Here is a 20481-nt window from a genome sequence, read left to right on the forward strand (position 1 = left end):
GGCAGAGGCTAGGAACGTAGATCCCTTTTCAGCCCCAGTCCACGAAATTCTGGAATTCCTAGCACAACATTTTCATTCCGGGTCCACTTCTGCTACAATCAGGGTTCGATTAGCGGCCATTTCTAACTTTCATGTTGGTTTGTCAAATTCAAACATTATGTCTCATAAGCTCTGTAAAGCTTTTTTGAGAGGGACAACTCTCCTTAGGCCTCCAATGCAAGATCCCCCTCCTCCTTGGGACCTTAATTTGGTAATAACTTCCTTAACTCTGCCCCCTTTTGAACCAGCAGCGTCCTGCTCCTTTAGTTTCTATCTTGGAAGACACTCTTTCTGGTAGCTGTTACTTCAGCCAGATGTGTCTCTGAACTTCAGGCACTGTGTGTTCATCCTCCATACTTGGTTTTTCATAAGGACAGGGTTGCTCTGAGGACTAATCCTTCATTTCTTCTGAAAGTCTGCTCAGAAATTAATTTAAACCAATCTATAGACCTTCCTGTGTTTTTCCCTAACCACACCAACAAGGCAGAGTACAAATTACACCAATTGGACGTTCATAGACAATTGCGTTTTTACCTGCACAGGACTAAGGAAATAAGGAAGTCGGACCAACTTTTCCTTTCCTATGCTCTAGGCAAACAAGGTCTCCCAGTTTCCAAGGTGACCTTATCCAGGTGGTTGTCTCACACTATTACTTTCATTTGTCAATTAAGGAACAAAGAGTTACCTATCAAACCGAAAGGTCATTCTACTAGGGCCTTGGCCACCTCTGTAGCCTTCCAATCTAGGTTGCCCATGGATTCTATCTGTGCAGCTGCTACGTGGGCAAATCCTCATACCTTTATTTCTCATTACAAGCTAGATATGGTCTCCAGGAGCAGAGCTGACTTTGGTTCCATTGTTCTGAAGAGTATGTTCCAAAGAGTCGCACAGGACTGTAGGTGCTAGGGATGCTGTTCCAACCAGCAAGAACGAAGGCGAGATAGACAACTTAACATAAAGAAGTTATGTACCTACCATAACGTTCCATGTTAGTTGTCTTCATCTCGCCTTCTTTCTTGCGTCCCACCCTCCGTCCCCCTGTCCTATTGGACCGAGTTGTGTTCTGGTTTCACTGACTGAGTGTTTTCTGGTTTATTTCCTCTACTGACTTAGAGAGTATGACAGGTATACTCAACCTATTTGTTAGGACAGGTTTATTCTCTGGCTATGTCTGGGGTTAGCTATTTCAAACGAGATCTGGGTAGCTATCGCTAGGCATCATGGGATAAGGGGTAGCCTTGAGCCAGTAAACAGCTCTCGAGCTGTAGAAGATGGCCTTAATGTTCAATCTGTGTTGTCGATTTTCAGCTTTTCCTGATAACCCACCCTCCAGCCCCCATCAAGGTATCCTGGAAGGACGTGATGTCCTAAAACGTGATTACGTTGTTTCTTTGATGCCTCCACTAATAGCCTCAGTTTGATGATTGTATGTACGTTCATGCTGCTGTATACTATGTATATATCCTAATAACTAGCTTTTTCTTAGCAAACAAGATCTGAGGTAATGGGGAAGGTGCATTGTGAGTAGGGGGAGGGCCCAGGAGCTTTGTTGGTTGCCACAAGTTTTTGCAATAGCTGAGTCAAATCTGAGGGCTCAGATCTGAACCCATCAGTGAGGAAAAAGTGAAAATCGACAATAGAGATGGAACATTATGATGAGTACATAACTTCTTTTTTAAGAACTCTGATCAGTTGTTTATTTCTTCTGAAGGTAAGAAGCCAAAGCAGACCATTTTGAAATAGTTGTCTCATGCTATTGCTTTTTGTTATACCCAACACAGCAAAGCCATTCCAGGCAGGGCCAAGGCTCATTCTACCGGGGCCTTGGCTTCAGTTGTGGCTTTTTGGAAAGGGTTTGATTCTAGAAATATTCTAGAAGCCACTACTTGGTCATCTGTGCATATGTTTACCAAGAACTACAAACTGGATTCCTTCTTTGGGTCTAGGACAGGCTTGATGAAAATTATTCTCCATGGGCTCCTGGACCCCCCCATCCTTCCTCCCCCCTCTCATTTTAAGCTGTAGTATTCTGTCCATATAGCTAAGGCTACTGCAGCAGTGGTCAGTATGATGTACATAATACCACTGTGTAAGTAAACTTATCATGACAGTTGATGTTTGAATAATCACTAATGCAGTAGCCACTGCCTCCATCCTTCCACCCACAGTTATTTGTATCTGTTCTGTGGCCAGGGTGAGGATCTTTGTGCTTATTTTTCTTGCATTGACCTTTTCAGGCCTCTAGCTTCCATGTCTCAGTTGACATGAAAGCTCTGAAGGACATGGCATTCAAACCACTCTTTTTCTTTTGCTCTACTTAAGATGACTAATGATTTGGGTGCATGGAAGGTGTCATTAAACTTTGGAAGTTGGCCAGCTGTTACACTCACTGTTGCATGTGACCCATACAGCTAAAGCTACTACAGTAGTGAACATTTAAACATCTACTGTACTGATAAGTTTCCTTATACAACTATACTACCCTTTTTCAGGTCCAGAACAGGCTTTGCTAGGACTATTCTCCAGGGGTTCCTGGATTTTTAATTTATTTCCTCCTCCTTTTTGGTTTCTAAGTTGTGGTAACCTACTCTTAATAGCTTAAAGCTACTTGCCACCTTGATCTAATGTTAAACATAGTACTGCTCTGTAAGTAAACTTACCGTAACTGTAGATGTTCTAATAGATCCCTGTTGGAGTAGTTTTACTCTGTCTCTAAGCCCATTCTTTACCTGTTCTTTTGTATTGCCAGAGTCTGGGTGTATATCCTTTTTTGTGTATGGCTACTCTTGTTTTACATTTCCTAGCATTTTCCCTTTCAGAGCTATTATTTCCCTTACTGGGGCATGCTCTGAAGCTTTGGACACTCTGAGTGCTTTTTGTACAGATTTCTGCTCAAGGTCCTGGCAGTTAATGTGAGTGAAAGGTGCCCTTTAGCTTTGATATCCATGGCAAGATGTAACTCGAACAACTTAGGCTACTGCAGTATGATTTATTTGAACATGTACTGTAAGTTAACTTATATAACTGTACTTTACTCATTGCTCTGAGTTCTGCAAGAATAGTGTCTCAGTTTTATGCTCTTATGGTGATTTAACCCTAATTCATCTTTCACAAAGATAGTGTAACCTTGAGAACCACTACCTCTTTATGCCTGTAGTAGTTTGTTTATATTGAGCTAGGCAGGTCATCTCTCTGTTTTCTTCCTAAACCAGTCATAGGGGAGAAGTAATTCTTCACACGCTGGATGTCCACATGCGTCTCAGATATGACATTAACAGAAAAAACACCTTCAGAATTCTAACCAGTTGTTTATAAGCTTTGAAGGCAAAAAATGGACAATATATTAATGCATTAGAAACACCACTAAGACCTGCATGCAGTCTAAATATAACTTTATTGAGTGCTTTTGTTTGTAAGAGAATGGAACTTTATCAAAATAAAACCGTCCCATACAAGCAAGGTTTTAACGAAAAAAAAATATTCCCGCAGTTACATCATTCAGTTGGCTAGCTTATCAGCTTTAATCTTAAGAAAAGGAGCAATTGAGACGTAATTGTTGATCCTGGGAAGGACATTTGCATTCTGTTTATAGTTTGCCAAGCCAATTCCTTGGCCAGAAGCTGTTTCTGAATCACCCCATCTCCTTGGCAGTTCCTTAAAATTCGCTCAATAAAGTTATATTTGGATTGCCTGTGGGTCTTGGTGGCATTTTGGTTACTTGTGATTTCAACACCTGACTTCACTGTTTGGATTTTCTTGGTTATACCATTTCTTAATGGTTGTCTAAGGTTATTTGTTTCTGTTAGCGATACTATAACAAGAAACATCCAGGCAAAGTCAGGATCCACTTTAACAGGGCTCTACCTATTTCTGTAGCATTTTAGAAAGTACTGGACACTAGAAATCTTTCAGAGGCAGCAACTTGGTCTTCTATGCACACCTTTACCAAGCACTGCAAACCGGATTATTTTTGTAGGACCAAAACACTTTTGTTTGGACTATTATCCAAGGTTTATTAGACTCTGACCCTTTACCCTCTGCCCTTAACTTCTAACCTCTGATATTCATCCTATATAGGTTAGGCTGTTGCAGCAGTGATCTAATAATGAACTTAGTACAGCAGCGTAAGTAAACTCATCATAACAGTAGACATTCAAAAGCATCACTGTTGCAGTGCAAACATCCTCTTTCCAGCCCACATTTTTATTAGTTTTTTTCTCCAGGTACATACCGTATAAGTAGGGCTTTGTCCTCCCTTGTTCTGAGGCACTGGGTAAATCACAACCACCTGCTGGTGCTCACTGAGTATCTGCCCCTAGGAGAGGTGAATGGTCTGTACTCCTTCATTCATCTTCTTTCTTGCCTGGTTCTTCAGTGCCAGGGTCACTAATCGAACCCTGATTGCGTGGTACAGTCAAGGCTCCAAATGTCTCTACCCAAAGCCAAGCTTTACATGTTACGTTTACTTACTGTATTTTCCATGGTAAGATATTTCTGCTTTAATCCTGTGGTACATGTAGTCAGAATTGAATACTGTTTACGTACATGTTAAAAACCAGCTTTATTCATTGTATCTTTGAGGTGACAGCTTCTGCAAACACGTTCATTTTTATTGTATTGGCTATGATTGCATACTCCTTAGTTAACCTAACTTGCCTGCCAGATCCACATTTCCCTAGTAGCACTACTGGCTTGAGCTGAAGAGAATGTGTCAAATTGTATGATATATAAGGGAGCCTTGTGCTTATTAGTTCCTTGTCGGTGCAAGGCCTGCATTTCTAACACGGCGTTTACGTTCTGACCAGAAAAAAAAATCATGATTCAAATGTTTCAGAGTAGGCACATGCATAAAGCAGTAAACCCAAACACAATGAAGTACTTTAGCAAAGACCTTTCCCTGAAGATGTGCAGTTAAGGTCATTTATGGCATGGGTGTTTGTGTCTTTACTTGGATGTGTGTGCATGTATATGTATATATATATATATATATATATATATATATATATATATATGTGTGTGTGTGTGTGTGTGTGTGTGTGTATATATATATATATATATATATATATATATGTGTGTGTGTGTATATATATATATATATATATATATATATATGTATATGTATATGTACAAAATAGGATTTTACTTAATAACATTATGTTTCAAAACATTTAAGGTATTACATTGCAAGTGTTCAATGAAAGTTTCATATAAAATTATTTTTCTGTGAGAATTAACATTGTTAAGCTTTAATACTTCATGTTGCTTAAAATTATAAATCAAGTTATATGTAGATGTATAACAGTAGTCTTTATTTTCTTTTTCAGCCTTTGGAGGTTACCTTAGTGAAGTGGTTGAAGTCAATACCCCTCCGAAGATGGGAAAAGAAGGGTTGGAGATCATGGCTGGAAAAAAGAAAGGCATCCAAGGCCATTATAATTCCTGCTATTTAGATTCGACATTATTCTGGTTAGTTCATAGTGATATTTCAGAATTGATTTGTCTTGGAAACTGAAATTTGAGCTTGTTAAGGTAGCTCAGCCTGTGCTGCTATCTGTTTTGGATAGCGGCAATGGTTGAGTTCACAATCCTTGTACAATAAGTACAAATTTAACTGCACACCCCACATTTTGTTAAATGCATTACATCATTTGTTAGTTTAAAAAATCTTGTAGGTCGAATTGTTTTGTGAAGGATGTAGAGTTAAAAGATGTAAGCAGTATGAAATGTAAAGGCTTTGCTGTAATTGTGAGGAACAGTTAATAAGTAGCTACAGTGTATTCATTATGTAATAAGTAGCTACAGTGTATTCATTATGTAATAAGCAGCTACAGTGTATTCATTATGTAATAAGTAGCTACAGTGTATTCATTATGTATCAGGCATAGATGAGACAAACATGGACTTCATAGGGGAATGCTACTGTCACAGTCTGCTCCAAGTTAGTGTAGCCCTTATGCTTGTCACCTTTCTTTTCTTTTAAACACAAAATATTTTTATTACATTTTCACATATGGCATGGGCAGTCATACATTTATACAAATTAAAACAAACTATATTGACATAATTTTAGTTGCAGATGTTCTGCATCACAAATCATATTGACATAATTTTAGTTGCAAACATTATGCATCACTTAGTCTATTCAGTTAAACATTACATAACATGTACAAATCCTGCTTTCTTTTAAACCTTTTTCCTCCTCTGCATGTACTGTGCCCAAAGTTCCCATTTTTTTTCTATGTAATTTGCCCCTGCCCTTTTATAAAGTTCCCACTTCCAGTTGTTTTCTGTCTATTACTATATTCGCTACTTCTGGTAAAGTAGGTTTAGATTTTGATTTCTATTTTCTAGTAACTGCTTTTTTGGCCTCATCTTATTTTCTGGCTTAGATTCTTCGAGCCTCCATTTGCATGTGTGGTGTATGTTCATAGGTTCATAGAACGTTACTTGCCTAATGGCCCTAGAATGCTTACAAGCCTTTCAAGAGAATGTAGCAGAGGTTGTTAACAGCTCCCCATCCTTGTTTGGGGGGGGGGGGGTGTTCCCACTTCCCATTACTTTGGACATGGTTCTTATTAAAAATGTTTTGAAAAACAATTAAAAAATTATCCTTGGTAATAAAGACTTAGCCAACGTTGTTGGTAATTATCCATTATTTACTTATAAGAGGAATGAGAATGTTAAAACTATTTTAGAAAAATCCAGCACTTTGAATTTGGTTACAAAAGGTAATCCTGGCACATGCAGGTGTGGGACCATTGCAAGTACTGCAGGTTTATTAGCAACACATTGAGTATCTGTTTAAAAGCGGTCGATAGGAACATTTTGGCTAAGGGAAAGTTTGATTGTAATTCCTGAGGGGGTAGTTTATTTCGCTACCTGTGAGATGTGCTTCAGTTATTATATTGTGGAAACTGTGAGGAAATTGTCCACAAGAATTTATGAGCATATCACTGCTATAAAAAATAAAGATTTAAGTAATTCATTGGCAAAACATGGAACTAATTGTCAAGATTTCAGAAAATTTCAGATTTTTGTAATTGATGAAGTGAATCTGAACAATTTTTGGGGCATTTACAACGTACTTTTAGAATGTCGTGAAGCTGAATAGCAGATTAGATTGGCCACCATTAAAAAAAAAAAAAAAAAACAGGAGTAAATGAGTTTATTAATATAAAATGCCTTTTATTAGCTCATAGACTTTGATTTTTAATGTTTAACTGACCCTATTTCATCACTAGTTTTAATGAAATATTGAACAGTGATAGGGCTTTCAGTCTTTCCACGTGTGATTTGTTTTGTGTACCCTGTAATTTCTTCATGAGAAACCTCTGTGGTCTCTCCAGGTCCCTTATTTTCTTTGCCAATAGCTATAAATACAAAGCAAATAACAAAGGGGAAAGAGGATACCCCTTCGTGGTTCCTCTGTTTGTATACAACTTGTTAGAGAGGAACCCTCCCACTTTAACTTTTGCCTCCAATCCCTCATATATCCTAATTAACCTTATTAATGAATCAGGGAATGCGTACGTTTCCATTGCCCTACTCTTAAAATCCCACCGTACTCTGTGGAATGCTTTATCTGCATCAAGACCCTTCAACAACAGCAGTATTTTCTTATACTTTGCTTCCGTTTGCACCATCATCATTGATCTATTAATGTTGTCAAATGTTTGCTCCCCCTTCACAAAACCACATTGATCCATATATATCAATGTTGGCAACATCTTTGCCATTATTGTAGCTAGTATAGATATGAACACATTATAATCAAGGTTTAAAATTGAAATGAGCCTATATGAAACTGGGTCTGATGGGTTTTTCCTGTCTTTAAGTATTACGGCCACTACAGCTTTCTTCTAGGATGCTGCTGCTTCCCCTCTTTTTAAAATACTATTAAACAAAACTTTCCAGATCCTTATCACTTTCTCCTCTCCTAGCTGCCAAAGTTCTACAGGAATACCATCTATTCCTGGAGACTTTCCTGCACATTGACTGTACATCACCATTTTTATGTCATCTCCACCTATCTTAACTGTTAATTGTTGAGCATCATCTACCTCTAACTTTGGCATACTTAGTCTTCCATAAATATTTCCATTTGTGCTGTTTCTTGATTTCCACATTTATCTGCTTTACACAAATTTTCATAAAATTTCTGAAATATCTTTAATACCTCTACAGGACCTCTTGTTATTTTTCTTGTTATAAAGCTCCTTTAGTTTAGCAACAACCCTTTCCACTTCCTGTTGCCTAACATTGTGCTAAAAGTTTTTGTGATCAGGAGTTATCATCAAAAAACATTTGCTTAACAGCAATCTTTCTAGACTTGTATATATTTTCCAGATACTCCATTATTTTGTCTTTAGCAGTCTGCAATTGTGCCTCTGTTCCATGAGATTTCCCTTATTTTGCAATATTTTAACCTTTGCCAGCCCATCTAAATAATTCCTTTTCTTAACCAGATCACTTTTTCTTTTGTTTCTATCATATTCTTAAACTCCACTTTCATTTTATGCCACTCACTGGCTATAACTTCTGAAGAAATTTCTGTCTTCCCTAATAATTCTCAAATAATTTCTGCTAAACATTCCTTAAATTCCTCTGATCTAATGTTGTCAATTTTCATTCTATCCTCAACCCTGGGTATGGTTCTGATCCTCGGAACTGAATTGGCCACTACCATAGCTTGTGATTATCCTTTACCCATAATGCACCTATCCCAGTTACCTCAGGTCTTGTTTGCCGCTTTGTGAGTTAGATGTGGTTTCCAGTGCTCTCAAGCTAGCTAAGTGTTAAATTTGTGATATTTTTTTTTAAACTTTAATAAAACCTCTTAAAATCATTCTTCTTTACCCCTTTCTTATCCCTTCTCTAACAGCTTTGTTTTGAACTAAGTCCCTATACCTTTCTGTTTTAAAACTTCTCTTTACAGTTTTTGTACATTATATACTCTTTGAATACTGTTACTAGTATTCTGTTTTGTGTTGGTGTAGACTGATAATGATCATTGTTGATAACTCCTTTTACTTTTCATCTGCAAGAAAAAAAAAAGGTTTTAATTTCCTTTTCTTTATCTCCTTTTCCATTACATCTACCTCTTGGTCGCATGAGTGCTTGTGCGTGTGTGAGAATGGCAGAGAAAGAGAAAGGTCCGGCTGAATTTAAACACAGTGAGAAGTGTGGTCATAAAATCCCTTACGCTCTCTTTGCATGTACTGTTTGGGACCACTCCATCTTCAGGAGGACTGTTCCATCTGCCACTCCTTTAGTCACAGAGCTGTTGTTGAGAGAAGAAATAAATTGATATTGAAAGGCTTAATTTCATCTTCTTTTGGTGAAGCTAGATCCTGAACTTCTGAAAAATTGAAGAGCAAACGGACCTTCCTAGTCCATCCTCCTCCTTCATACTTTTAGAGAAGGTCACGAAGGGAAGTGCTTTGGTTCTGACCACCAAAAAATTGATTCCATCCTATCCACCAGAACTGACTTCAAACAAGTCAAAAACCTCTGCTCCCGACTGATCTGTTGGTCCTGAGAACATAATCTAGACTTTATTCAAAACCGTACCTTTCAGCTCTGAAGACACAAAAAAAGACATGTTTCGGTGCCAAGATCCGTGGATCTGATGCTGCATTTACAGGATTTGGTGAAAATTCTTCTTCCAAGCACAACTTATTTGCCCTATATTGATCCCTCAGAGAGACTTCCATCACTGTTCTTGGAAAGGCCTAAATTGCCATCTGTGGTGTCAGCCCATTCATCTAAAAGTTTAACCGAAGATGACGTGGAGAGACCGGTGAGAAAAATCCTTTGGGTGAAAGATATGACAGGATCCACCTTGGTTTCTACCCTGACAGGTCAAGGAATCTATTCTTCAGGTACTCTACTTTGCTTTCTCCTCTAACTTCACCTGAAGGCTTACACATTACAGTTCTGAGAGTCCTGGTGTTGTCTGTGTCAGAACCGAAGATATCTTTATCTTTCCCTTCCATTCTTAATTTCCAAAAGAATTCCCTGATCAGAGGGAACAAGCAGAAGTACAAAAAAAAGTCATCCAAGAAGTCCCACCAGATGAAAAAAAAAAAATCGGGAACTTACTCAAGATTCTTTTTAGTGCCAAAAAAGACGGGACAGGAGATCAATTTTGGATCTCAGTGTTTTGAACAAGTCAGTTCAACAAAGTTCCAGATCGTCATGGTTCAGTCCATTCTTCCTTTATTGGAACAGGATGACTGGGTGTGCTCAGTAGACATTCATATAAAGGTGAACAGGTGATCCAGAAGGTTTCTCTGTTTCTGGCTGGAAACCAGTCGCTATCAATTCAGAGTTCTGCCCTTTGGTCTCACCACAGCAGGTGTTCACCAAGTGCATGTCAGCAGTAGCAGCTCACTTGAGATTGCTGGTATTCCAGTTGTTTCTGCACTTAGATGACTGGCTCATTACTGCTGTGACCAGGCATCAATTGTTAGAGGCAGGAGAGCAGGTTCTCCAGACATATTCCTATTTGGGGATAACCAGAAACTATGAAAAATCTCACCTTGAACCAACTCAGACGTTAGAGTTCATAAGAGCCTTCCTGAACACAGACAACAATAGCCTCTCTTCCCCCACTGAGACTACAGAAAATCATGTCACAAGTCATGAAGATGGTCAACAACAAGAAAGTAGCTGCATGCTTAACTCTACAGGCACTGGGGTCCATGGTGGTAGCTATAACTCGAGTCCCCTTTGCCAGGTTTCACATGGGAATTTTACAATGGCTGCTTGTGATACAATGGCCAATGCTGTACCATACTATGTCAGCTTTGACTGCAATCACTAACATTTGCAAGAAAGATCTCAAATGGTGGATTCAAGTGGATCAAATTCTAAAAGGTCATCCTTTAACCCCTTCTCAACCCAAGGCCACAGTGACCACGGATGCTTCCCAGTTAGTGTGTGTGTGTGTGGGGGGGATTATCTAGGAAACACTGTCCAAGTCACTTGGTCCCCCATAGAGGCCAACTTGCTTATCATTTTCTTAGAGATGAGAGCAGTGCTTTTAGCATTGCAGGTCTTCCAGGATGCTCTCCATTCAGGGAGAGTTATGATTCAGATAACTTGTCAGTATTTTGGTACAACAACAAGCAAGGAAGAACCATGTCCTATCCCTTGTGTTGAGAACCTCTCAAAGTGTGACATTGGGTGATCTCATCCATTTGCTTTCTCATAGCACCGCACATTCCGGGGAAGTCCAGTGTGATAGCAAACAAACTGAGCAAATGAATGCTCCTGCCTTACGAAAGGTCCCTCAATCCAAAAGTGATGGAGAGAATATTCTGTCAATGGTGCCATCTTTGCTGCGATCTTTTTGCCTCTCCTCTGAACAACAAGTGCAGCAACTACTTTGCCCTAATGCCCCCTCAGGGGGAATCACTGAGGAATGCTTTTGTCCACAATTAGCCCTCTGGTCTTCTTTGTATTTCCTGCAGTTCCTCTAATTCTGAAGTTCCTACAGAAAAGCAATCAGGTTGAAATAATGTAATCCTCATTGCACCTTAATTGGCCTTGAAAGATTTGGTTGCCCTTTCTTTGGTCTCATTTAATTCACCAGCCTTAGATTCTGGACCCGGTTCCATATCTCCTGTCCCACCCAACAGGCATGATCCACCCAGACATCTCAAACCTCAAGTTGACAGCTTGGTTTCTCCAATTCATTTAATAGCTAGACAATCTATGCTCTCTTCAACTGTCCGACACATACTTTGGGCTTCCCAAACCATCTACGAGTAAACTTTACAACAGTAAATGGAAAAGGTTTGTCTTTTTGGCACATCAAAATAATGTGACTCTTTTTCAGCACCTGTTCATAAGATTCTCGAATTTTTAGCCTCATTATTCAGTGAAGGGGCTTCGTCCTCTATTATTAATGTTCAGTTAGCAGCTATATCCAATTTTCGTATTGGATTTGAAGACTCGTCGCTTGCTTCTCATAAACTTTGTGAAGAGTTTTTGAGAGGTACTCTTCTGTTAAAGCCTCTTTATAAAGATCCAACCCTTCACTGGGACCTAAACTTGGTGTTGTAAGTAATCATACAAGCTTCTTTTGAACCAGCACCAGACTGTGATCTTAAGTTTCTGTCCTGGAAAACTATTTTCTTAGTAGCCCTAACTTCTACCAGAAGGATTTCAGAAATTCATGCTTTGTCTTGTAAACCGTCATATTTGGTTTTTCACAAGGGTAGGGTTGCACCAAGAACCAACCCCACTTTTCTGCCAAAGGTGGTTTCAGAAGTCAGTAGCAGTCAAACTATTAACCTACCAGTTTTCTTCCCCAAATTTGCTAATAAAGGTGAATATTGCTTACAGTTATTAGATGTTCAGAGACAATTAAGATTTTATCTTCACAGAACAAAAGATATCAGAAACTCTGACCAATTATTTATGTCTTACTCAAATACAAAACTAGGAAAGCCTGTGGGCAAAGTGACATTGGCTAGATGGCTAACAGATTGCTTTTCTTTAATCTAGAACAAATTGGGGATTGCTTTATCGGAACCTTTGAAAGCACATTCAACTAGAGCTGTATCAACTTCAGCTGTCTTCCAGTCTAAAGCCTCCATGATATTTGTGCAGCAGCAACTTGGGCTACTGCCCATATTTTCATTACTCATTCCAAATTGGATCTGGTCTCCAGGGGAAGAGCATCATTCGGTTCAATGATGCTCAGGAATATCCTTCCTTGAGTCCACCCAGGACCTAAGGTAGCTGGGGACTCTGTCCCATAGGTTGAGGGTAGAATGAAAATTGACCACATCAGATCAAGAAGTTACGTACTCACCATAACGTTCCATTTGTGTTGTCCATTTTCATTCTTCCTCAACTCCCCTCCCTCCCTCCAACCCACATATCCTTGGATTTCTAAAGGAATGGATGAGTAGTGGATTATTATCCTTGACATATAACTGTGGTTCCAGATATACGTTCAGTGAATGTCTTATGATTAATCTTTCCTTTGGTCTATCAGCAAACTTAGTCTAAGGTAATGGGATAGGTGCATTGTGGATAAGGTTTAATCTCGAGAGTTTTTTGGTTACCATGAGCTATGATAGCGGCTGAGTTGGATCAGAGGATCGGAACCAAAACCACAGGTTCAGGAAGAATGAAAATGGACAACACAGATGGAACATTATGGTGAGTACTTAACTTCTGTTGTTTTAACAGGTAGGTAGGGAAGTGCCAGTGTCCCATTTTTATTTCATTAGTGTGCATTTTTATGTTGGTCATTATTGGAGCATCATCTGAAATAGTTATTGGATGTGTGTCAAAGCTTTCAATTAAATGCATGTGTTCATGTGGAATATAATTTCTGTGTAGTCTAACCCAGTTCTTGTACTAGTGGAATGATATGTAAATTCTCTGAATTCCTACAATTGAATTCATGTCTTTCATACCAAATATTTTCATAAATTTCTTCACACACCTTTCCTTTTTTTTATATGTTCCCTTCCAGGTCTCCCAAATACAGCCTCACTGTTGCAAATGAAATTCCAGTCTGCACCTATAAATAATATTCCCTGCTGCAACCTGATTATTTCTCCCAAAATTTTGTTAAGCTCCATAATAGCAGTTTTATTCTAAATACATGCAGCATAATCGTCCTCCCTTGCTAATAGTCTCTTACCACCACAAATCTACCATTATTATCTTTTTTTCCCTCTTCTGTCACTGTTGGATCTCTTCCAGCAATAAGTAGAAGTACTCCTCTTTTCCTTTGTCCCTAATACTCTGCTGAATATCCCTCCTGAATCCTTTCTTTTTCAAATTCACATGTTCAGTTATTAATATGTGTTTCTCCCCTAGTATTGCTATTTGCATTGTGCATTTCTTAATATAATTCATTATTCTTCCCTTTTTGTCTAGATGTGTAAGGGCATTCTCCTTCCAAAATAATATGTTTGGTGTAGCCATTGAGATAAAAAGTTATTATTCCCATCTGTTATTTATGACAGATTTTCAAATGTCTGTTTCCAGCATTTGTGTTACATGCACACACTACTGTTTGGTAGGTTGATTTTTATACAGCTTTTTTCTTGTCATAGCTATTTGAATCTATGCCACATTTTAAAAGTCTTTTTGTTTTAATGAAAATCCTCAAAAAAACACATACACAGAACCTTTTAACTTAAAACAAAAACACAAAACTATGTACATCTTCAGGTAATGAAGTTTAACCCTCCTGAAAGGAACAGTTGCCCCATATCAACAGCTCCACACACAGACAAAACCTAGCTTAAACTTAAGGATATCAGTGCTAGGATGCATGTTACAGCATGTGGTCCAGCTTAAACTGATTATGTGATGTTGTTCTATCTCGCCTTCATTGTTAACTGGTTTTGTTTGGAACCGATCCTGGGTTCTGACTTGTCCTTCTACAAAAGCTCGAGGTCTTCTACTAGGTCATGGCTGTAACCCTATCCCATCATGCTCTAGTAAAGCTCCCCAGATCTCGTTTGCTGCTGAACAAGATTGGGTGCTTCCATACTGGCTCAAGCCAAGTGGAAATTTTCTTTGTTTTTTGTATAATTGTTATTTAGTAATAATATTTGCAGCTTCTTGAGTTTATCAGATACCTTTAACTAGTTTAGAGTGTTTGCTGTTTGTTGGTTTCTTGCTTCTGGCTGTCATTTTTTCTCTAGGCCTTTTTCCTGCCTATCCCAGCTTAACTTTACATTTTTTAAGCCCGTTTCTAGTTAGAGGCCTTGCATTGGTTTGTTTTATTTACAATTAGCTCGATTAAATTAGAGAGTTTTGTAAAGTGAGATTCTTTAAATTTTCCCTTAAGTTTCCATGACAGTCTGTTTAAATTAGAGTACTGCTGTTGCCCATTTTAAGTTAGAGGGCCTTTGTTTTTTTCTCCCCTTCTAACTTTAGGCAGATTCATTTAAGTTAGAGAACTGCCCTTTTTCTACTGTAATTTGCAACATCGTTCCTCTGCTTGTTGATTCACTTCTTGTTTTAAAAAAAAAAAAAAAAAATATATATATATATATATATATATATATATATATATATATTGCTAGCTTTTAGTATATATTCCTTTGTAGTGGTTAGCTGCTGTTGTTTTTTATCATCTTCAGCTATGTCTAAGTAACCCAGAGAAACTAGACCCTCTGGGTTCAAGAAATGTGGAAAGTGAAACCAGAAAATGTCATTCACTGATGGTCACACTGTTTGTGTATACTGCCTTGGAACAGTTCATTTACAAAACTCCTGCACCATTTGTCACTCATTCAGCCATAGAGTGCTGCTTGAGAGAAAGAACAAGCTAAGTGTTGCTAAAGATCCCCTTCACTGAATCTCTTGAAGAAGGTCAGGGTACTTCTAAATCAGCCAAATTCCCTTCTTCTATGTCTGAGACGTCGGGAAAGAGGTTGTCCTCTTCAAGTGCTTAATCGGAGCCAGTTAAAAACTTGTCAAAAGTGTCATCCCTGCAACTGAAGAATGCTGGGCCCAAAATACCTACTATACTACCTCGGTTCCTTATTGTGTCGGTGCTGATGGAGTCATTTACGGAGCTGGTCCCCAAAATTGGTGCCAGTTTCTCCTACCTTGAGAGACCCTTTGCTGCAATCAGCTAGATCTCCTGCTCCCTCCTCTCGGTCCTCCAGCAAGCCTTTCTGATGATGATGTGGATCGGGTGGTGAAAAGGCTATTTAGGACACTGGCACTTGCCAAACTGTTGTTGACTCCAACCCAGAGGGATTCGGAGCCGACCAAGACTACCCCTTCACCATCGATCCCTCCTCGATCCGATCTGGAACTTCAGAGCTGGAATGTCTTGAACTGATTGTAGTGGAACTGTCGGAGCTGAGATCTATCTCAGGATTTTCTGTTCCGACTACTGCTCTGACATCCTCAGTCCTGTCTGAACTTGAGGCGTCTAGGAGCCGATGCTCTCCAGTTGGGTCCGGGGACGGAAGTCAGATCAGATAGTTGTCAGATCCGAACTTGCCTCTTGGAGCTTCAGCGCGGGTGAGCTCGGCTCCTACATCTGCTTCGGAGCCAACACCCTCAGTTCTGGGGATGCCTTCTGGTTCCTCTGAGCCAGGAGTTTCCTCTGATGGGGTCGGGTGGGCGTTCGAGGTGATGAGGAGAGTGCTGTCTCCACAGACAGCTCTAGTTTTGTGTCGAGACATTCTTCCCCCAAAGGCAACGGTGTCTGCCTCAGCATCACTCCTTCCACAGGAACACAGAGACCCCAAGCCTCAGGATGACACATCAGGTGAAACCATCTCTTCTGAAAACTCTCCAGATCACCGTTCTGAGGAGGTCTCTTGGAAGAGTCTATGCAAGCGGAATCATTTAGACTCCCCAGAGATGCAGACCTTGATAAGTTGGAAGGGTCCCCACCGTCGCTCTCTGAGGATGTCTTCCTTTGTAGACATCTTGGAAATTCTTAAGCAGAGAGGCAGCTGGAAGCCCATCAACCCTTCTGAGGAGTCATTTGTATACCTGAAGGGTTTTGGGTCTCACCCTTCCACCACTTGGGTGTCTTCGCCTTTCTAAGAACTTATGAACCTAGTTTGTCAACAGGTGTGGGAGTCTCCAGACTCAGTGAAGCGTGTTCCTCAAAGGCCTAACAAATTCATAATGTCACCTACGGACAAGAATGTTCTTATGAACGGAGTCCTAGTAGATGGCATGCTGGTAGCAGCAGCCACCAAAAAGGAGGTTTCAGAGGCATCTTCTTCTGTCCATCCACCGAACAAGGAGTTTCATACAATGGACAGGTATGGAAAGTGCACTTTTTCTTCAGCGACATTTGCACTCAGATCGTTGAATTACCTTACCCATTTTACCAGACTTCAAAGAGCTCTCTTGAAGAAGCTAGGAAATACTCTTCAAGGTTATGTAGTTGAAGAGGTATCAGAAAAGGTTTCCTCTCAGCTCTCAAACTTAAATTCGGTAGTCAACTCCTCCATGAGGCTCATTTCTTATGCAGCAGAGTGAGTGAGTAGAGCAGTGGGTTTAGGAATTTCCCTAATGCGACATTCCTGGATGTGCTTGTGCGACTTTGCGGAGCCCTTTAAGTCGTCCTCATTACCACCCCTTTCGAAGGCTTGTCCCTGTTCAGGCCAAAAGTTAGAGACACTGACCAGGTATGAACAAGAAGGAAAAACTCTCTCTGTTGCAGGAGTCCAATTTTCCCTAACTTCTAGACTTTATCCAAAAAGTCAAAAGGGGGGGAAAGATCTGGTTCTGAAAGTCCCAGAGAGCTTTCCTAGACACACGTGATGATCCTTCCCCCAGGGGTAGAGGGAGGAGCAGTAATGGAAGACGCCAACCTCTTGGCAGAGGTGGTCTGCAAACTCAGGATGACAGGGAAACCTTCCTTGGTAAACCCTTTCAGAGCTCCTGAAAAGAGGCCCACCTGTCCATCTCTGGAGGCAGTCAGGGGTCGCTTATCTTTGTACCAAAAAGCCTGGCTAAAAATAACAAAAGACACGTGGGTACAAGGTATTGTATCCAGAGGTTACTCCATACCCTTTTCTTTTCCCATCCCAAACATAAAAAATATCCTGGATGTTCCACCCAGTCAAAGGGAACAGGCAACTCTAGAAATACAAAAGTTGCTGGAAAAAAAGAGTCATACAGTCAGTCCCTGCAGACCAAATAGGATCCGGAACTTACTCAAGACTCTTTTTAGTTCCAAAGAAAACAGGGGACTGGAGACCCATACTGGATCTCAGCAAATTAAACAAATCAGTAAGAAAGTCAAAGTTCCATATGGTAACACTGCAGTCGATGCTCCCTTTTATGGGATGAGATGATTGGGTGTGCTCTGTAGACCTCCAGGATGTGTACTACCACATAAAAATGGACAGGCGATCCAGGAGCTATTTGAGCTTTCGGCTAGGAGCCAGACATTACCAGTTTCAATCTTTGCCCTTTGGTCTCACTACAACCCCCAGGGTGTTCACCAAATGTATGGCAGTAGTCACAGCTCACTTGAGATGCCTAGGATTCTGAGTTTTTCCATACCTAGACTGGTTCTTAACCACCACTACCGAGCATCTACTAATACAAGCGAGAGACACCACCTTGCAGCTTTGCTTTCACCTGGGAATCACGATAAATTATGAAAAATCTGCCTTGTTGCCATCTCAGCTTATCATCTTTATAGAGATGGGAGCAGTGCTTCTAGCATTGCCGGCACTTCAGGACTCTCTTCCGCTGGGAACTATTGCAGTACGGACAGACAATATGTCAGTTGTGTGGTACATAAGCAAGGAGGAACCAGATCTTATCCCCTTTGTTGGGAGGCCCTGAGAGTATGGCAGTGGGCGACCTCCTCCCATTGCTTTCTGACAGCAATGAACATCCCAGGGAGAACCAGTGTGATAGCAGACAAACTCAGCAGAACGAATCTGATGCCTCACAAGTGGTCCCTAAAACAAGAAGTAGTGGAGCAGATCTTCCGCAAATGGGGTCACCAAGGAATGCACTTGTTCACAACTGGCCCTCGAGTCTCCTTTATGCCTTTCCGCACTTTCCGTTGATACCACAAGTTCTTCAGAAAGCTAGTTGCCTGGGAAGGAATTTGATACACATCTCCCCTTACTAGCTTCTTCATATCTGGTTTCCCTTCCTTTGGCCTCATCTTCATCAGGAGTCATGGATTCTGGACCCAGTTCCAGACCTTCTGATTCATGGATCAGGGATGCTTCATCCCTCCCTTCAATCCCTCAAATTGACAGCTTGGCTGCTCTGATTCCAAACATAGCCAGGTTCCCTAACATCTCCCCATCAGCCAAACATATCTTGATCTTGTCTCATAAGGCTTCAACAAGGATGTTATATGCCAGCAAATGGAAGAGATTTTCTTCTTGGGCTTTGAGAAACCACATTGATCCCTTCTGTGCCCCAACACCTTCCATTCTTGAATTCTTGGCAAAGCTATTTAATGAGGGTGCAGCTGCAGCTACTATTTGATTTCAGTTAGCAGCAATATCTAACTTCCACATAGGTGAATTGGGGCCAAATGTGATGTCCCACAGACTTTGCAGGCCTTTTCTTAGGGGAACTATTTTATTAAGACTACTCATTAAAGCCCTTCCAACACCATGGGACCTAAATTTTGTCTTAAACCATTTGATTCTTCCCCCTTTTGAAACTGCATTATCCTGTGATCTAAAGTTTTTATCTTGGAAGACGATCCCTTTAGTAGCTATCACTTCTGCTAGAATAGTTTCTGAGCTACAAGCATTGTCAATAAAGCCCCCTCTACATGGTCTTCCACAGAGACAGGGTATCTCTATGAACAAATCCATCCTTTCTACCCAGAGTATGCTCAGAATGTAATTTGAATCAATCCATAGACCTGCCAGTCTTTTTCCAAAACTATGGCAACAAGGCAGAGTACATGCTGCACCAACTTGATGTACATAGACAATTATGTTTCTACTTACATAGGGCAAAGGATGACAGAAAATATGACCAATTGTTTGTATCTTTTCAGACATCAAAAAAGGTGCTTCTGTATCAAAAATCACTCTTTCAAAATGGTTATCAGATTGTATTACCTTTACTTACAAATCTCAAAACAAAAAGCTTCTCATCAGAGTAAAAGGTCATTCTACAAGGACCATATCAACCTCTTCTGCCTTTTGGGCGAGACTATCAATTGATACCATTTGTGCTGCAGCAACATGGGCAAGGCCTCATACCTTTATCACTCATTACAAAGTGGATTTGGCCTCCAGGAACAGGGCCTCTTTTGAGTCCACTGTTCAGAAGAATATTCTCCCTTCAGCCACCCAAGAAAGATGGTGCTAGGGACGCTGTCCCAACCAGTTAAGAATGAAGGCAAGATAGGACAACATCACATAAAGAAGTCATGTACGCTTCATAACATTCCATGTGTGTTGTCCATCTCACCTTCATTCTTACATCCCACCCTCCTTCCCCCAACCTTTAGCTCCTGGAAGACAGAGTGGTTTCAGTTGGAAATTATGGTTCTCTAACCTTCTTCATTACTCCATAAGTGTTACTACTACTTGTGGTACCTATTGTTATGTCAGCAAACAAGATCTGGGGAGCTTTACTAGAGCATGATGGGATAGGGTTACAGCCACGCTCTAGTGGAAGACCTCGAACTTTTGTATAAGGCCGAGTCAGAATTGAGGATTGCTTCCGAACCCAACCAGTTAAGAATGAAGGTGAGATAGACAACACACATGGAACATTATGGTGAGTACATAACTTCTTTTTTTTCTTGTCTTGTCTTTATTTCTTTCCTAGATATGAAAAAACAATTGTAAGTTTAAAAAGTGCTCTGGCTTTTATTACATATCAGTCAGCTTGTCTTCATGGAAACCTAAGAATAAAATGTACATCTGCTGTCAGCTGCAGACTTCTCAAACCAAACATTTGCCAAAGGAAAACTTTTCATTACAT

At 40.1% G+C, this 20481-nt stretch overlaps 1 protein-coding gene across 1 annotated transcript in view; it reads left to right on the forward strand.

Annotated features, from left to right (window-relative positions):
- Window positions 1–20481, forward strand: part of CYLD (CYLD lysine 63 deubiquitinase) — a 1495154-nt gene that overhangs the window by 1012991 nt on the left and 461682 nt on the right. The window contains exon 15 of the mRNA XM_044081615.1: window positions 5364–5505. Coding sequence (XP_043937550.1) covers window positions 5364–5505 — 142 coding nt within the window. The remainder of the gene's footprint in view (window positions 1–5363; window positions 5506–20481) is intronic.

The sequence above is a fragment of the Protopterus annectens genome, chromosome 8.part1 (assembly GCF_019279795.1).
Source record: "Protopterus annectens isolate FY-2018-M chromosome 8.part1, PAN1.0, whole genome shotgun sequence".
Lineage (NCBI taxonomy): Eukaryota > Metazoa > Chordata > Ceratodontiformes > Protopteridae > Protopterus > Protopterus annectens.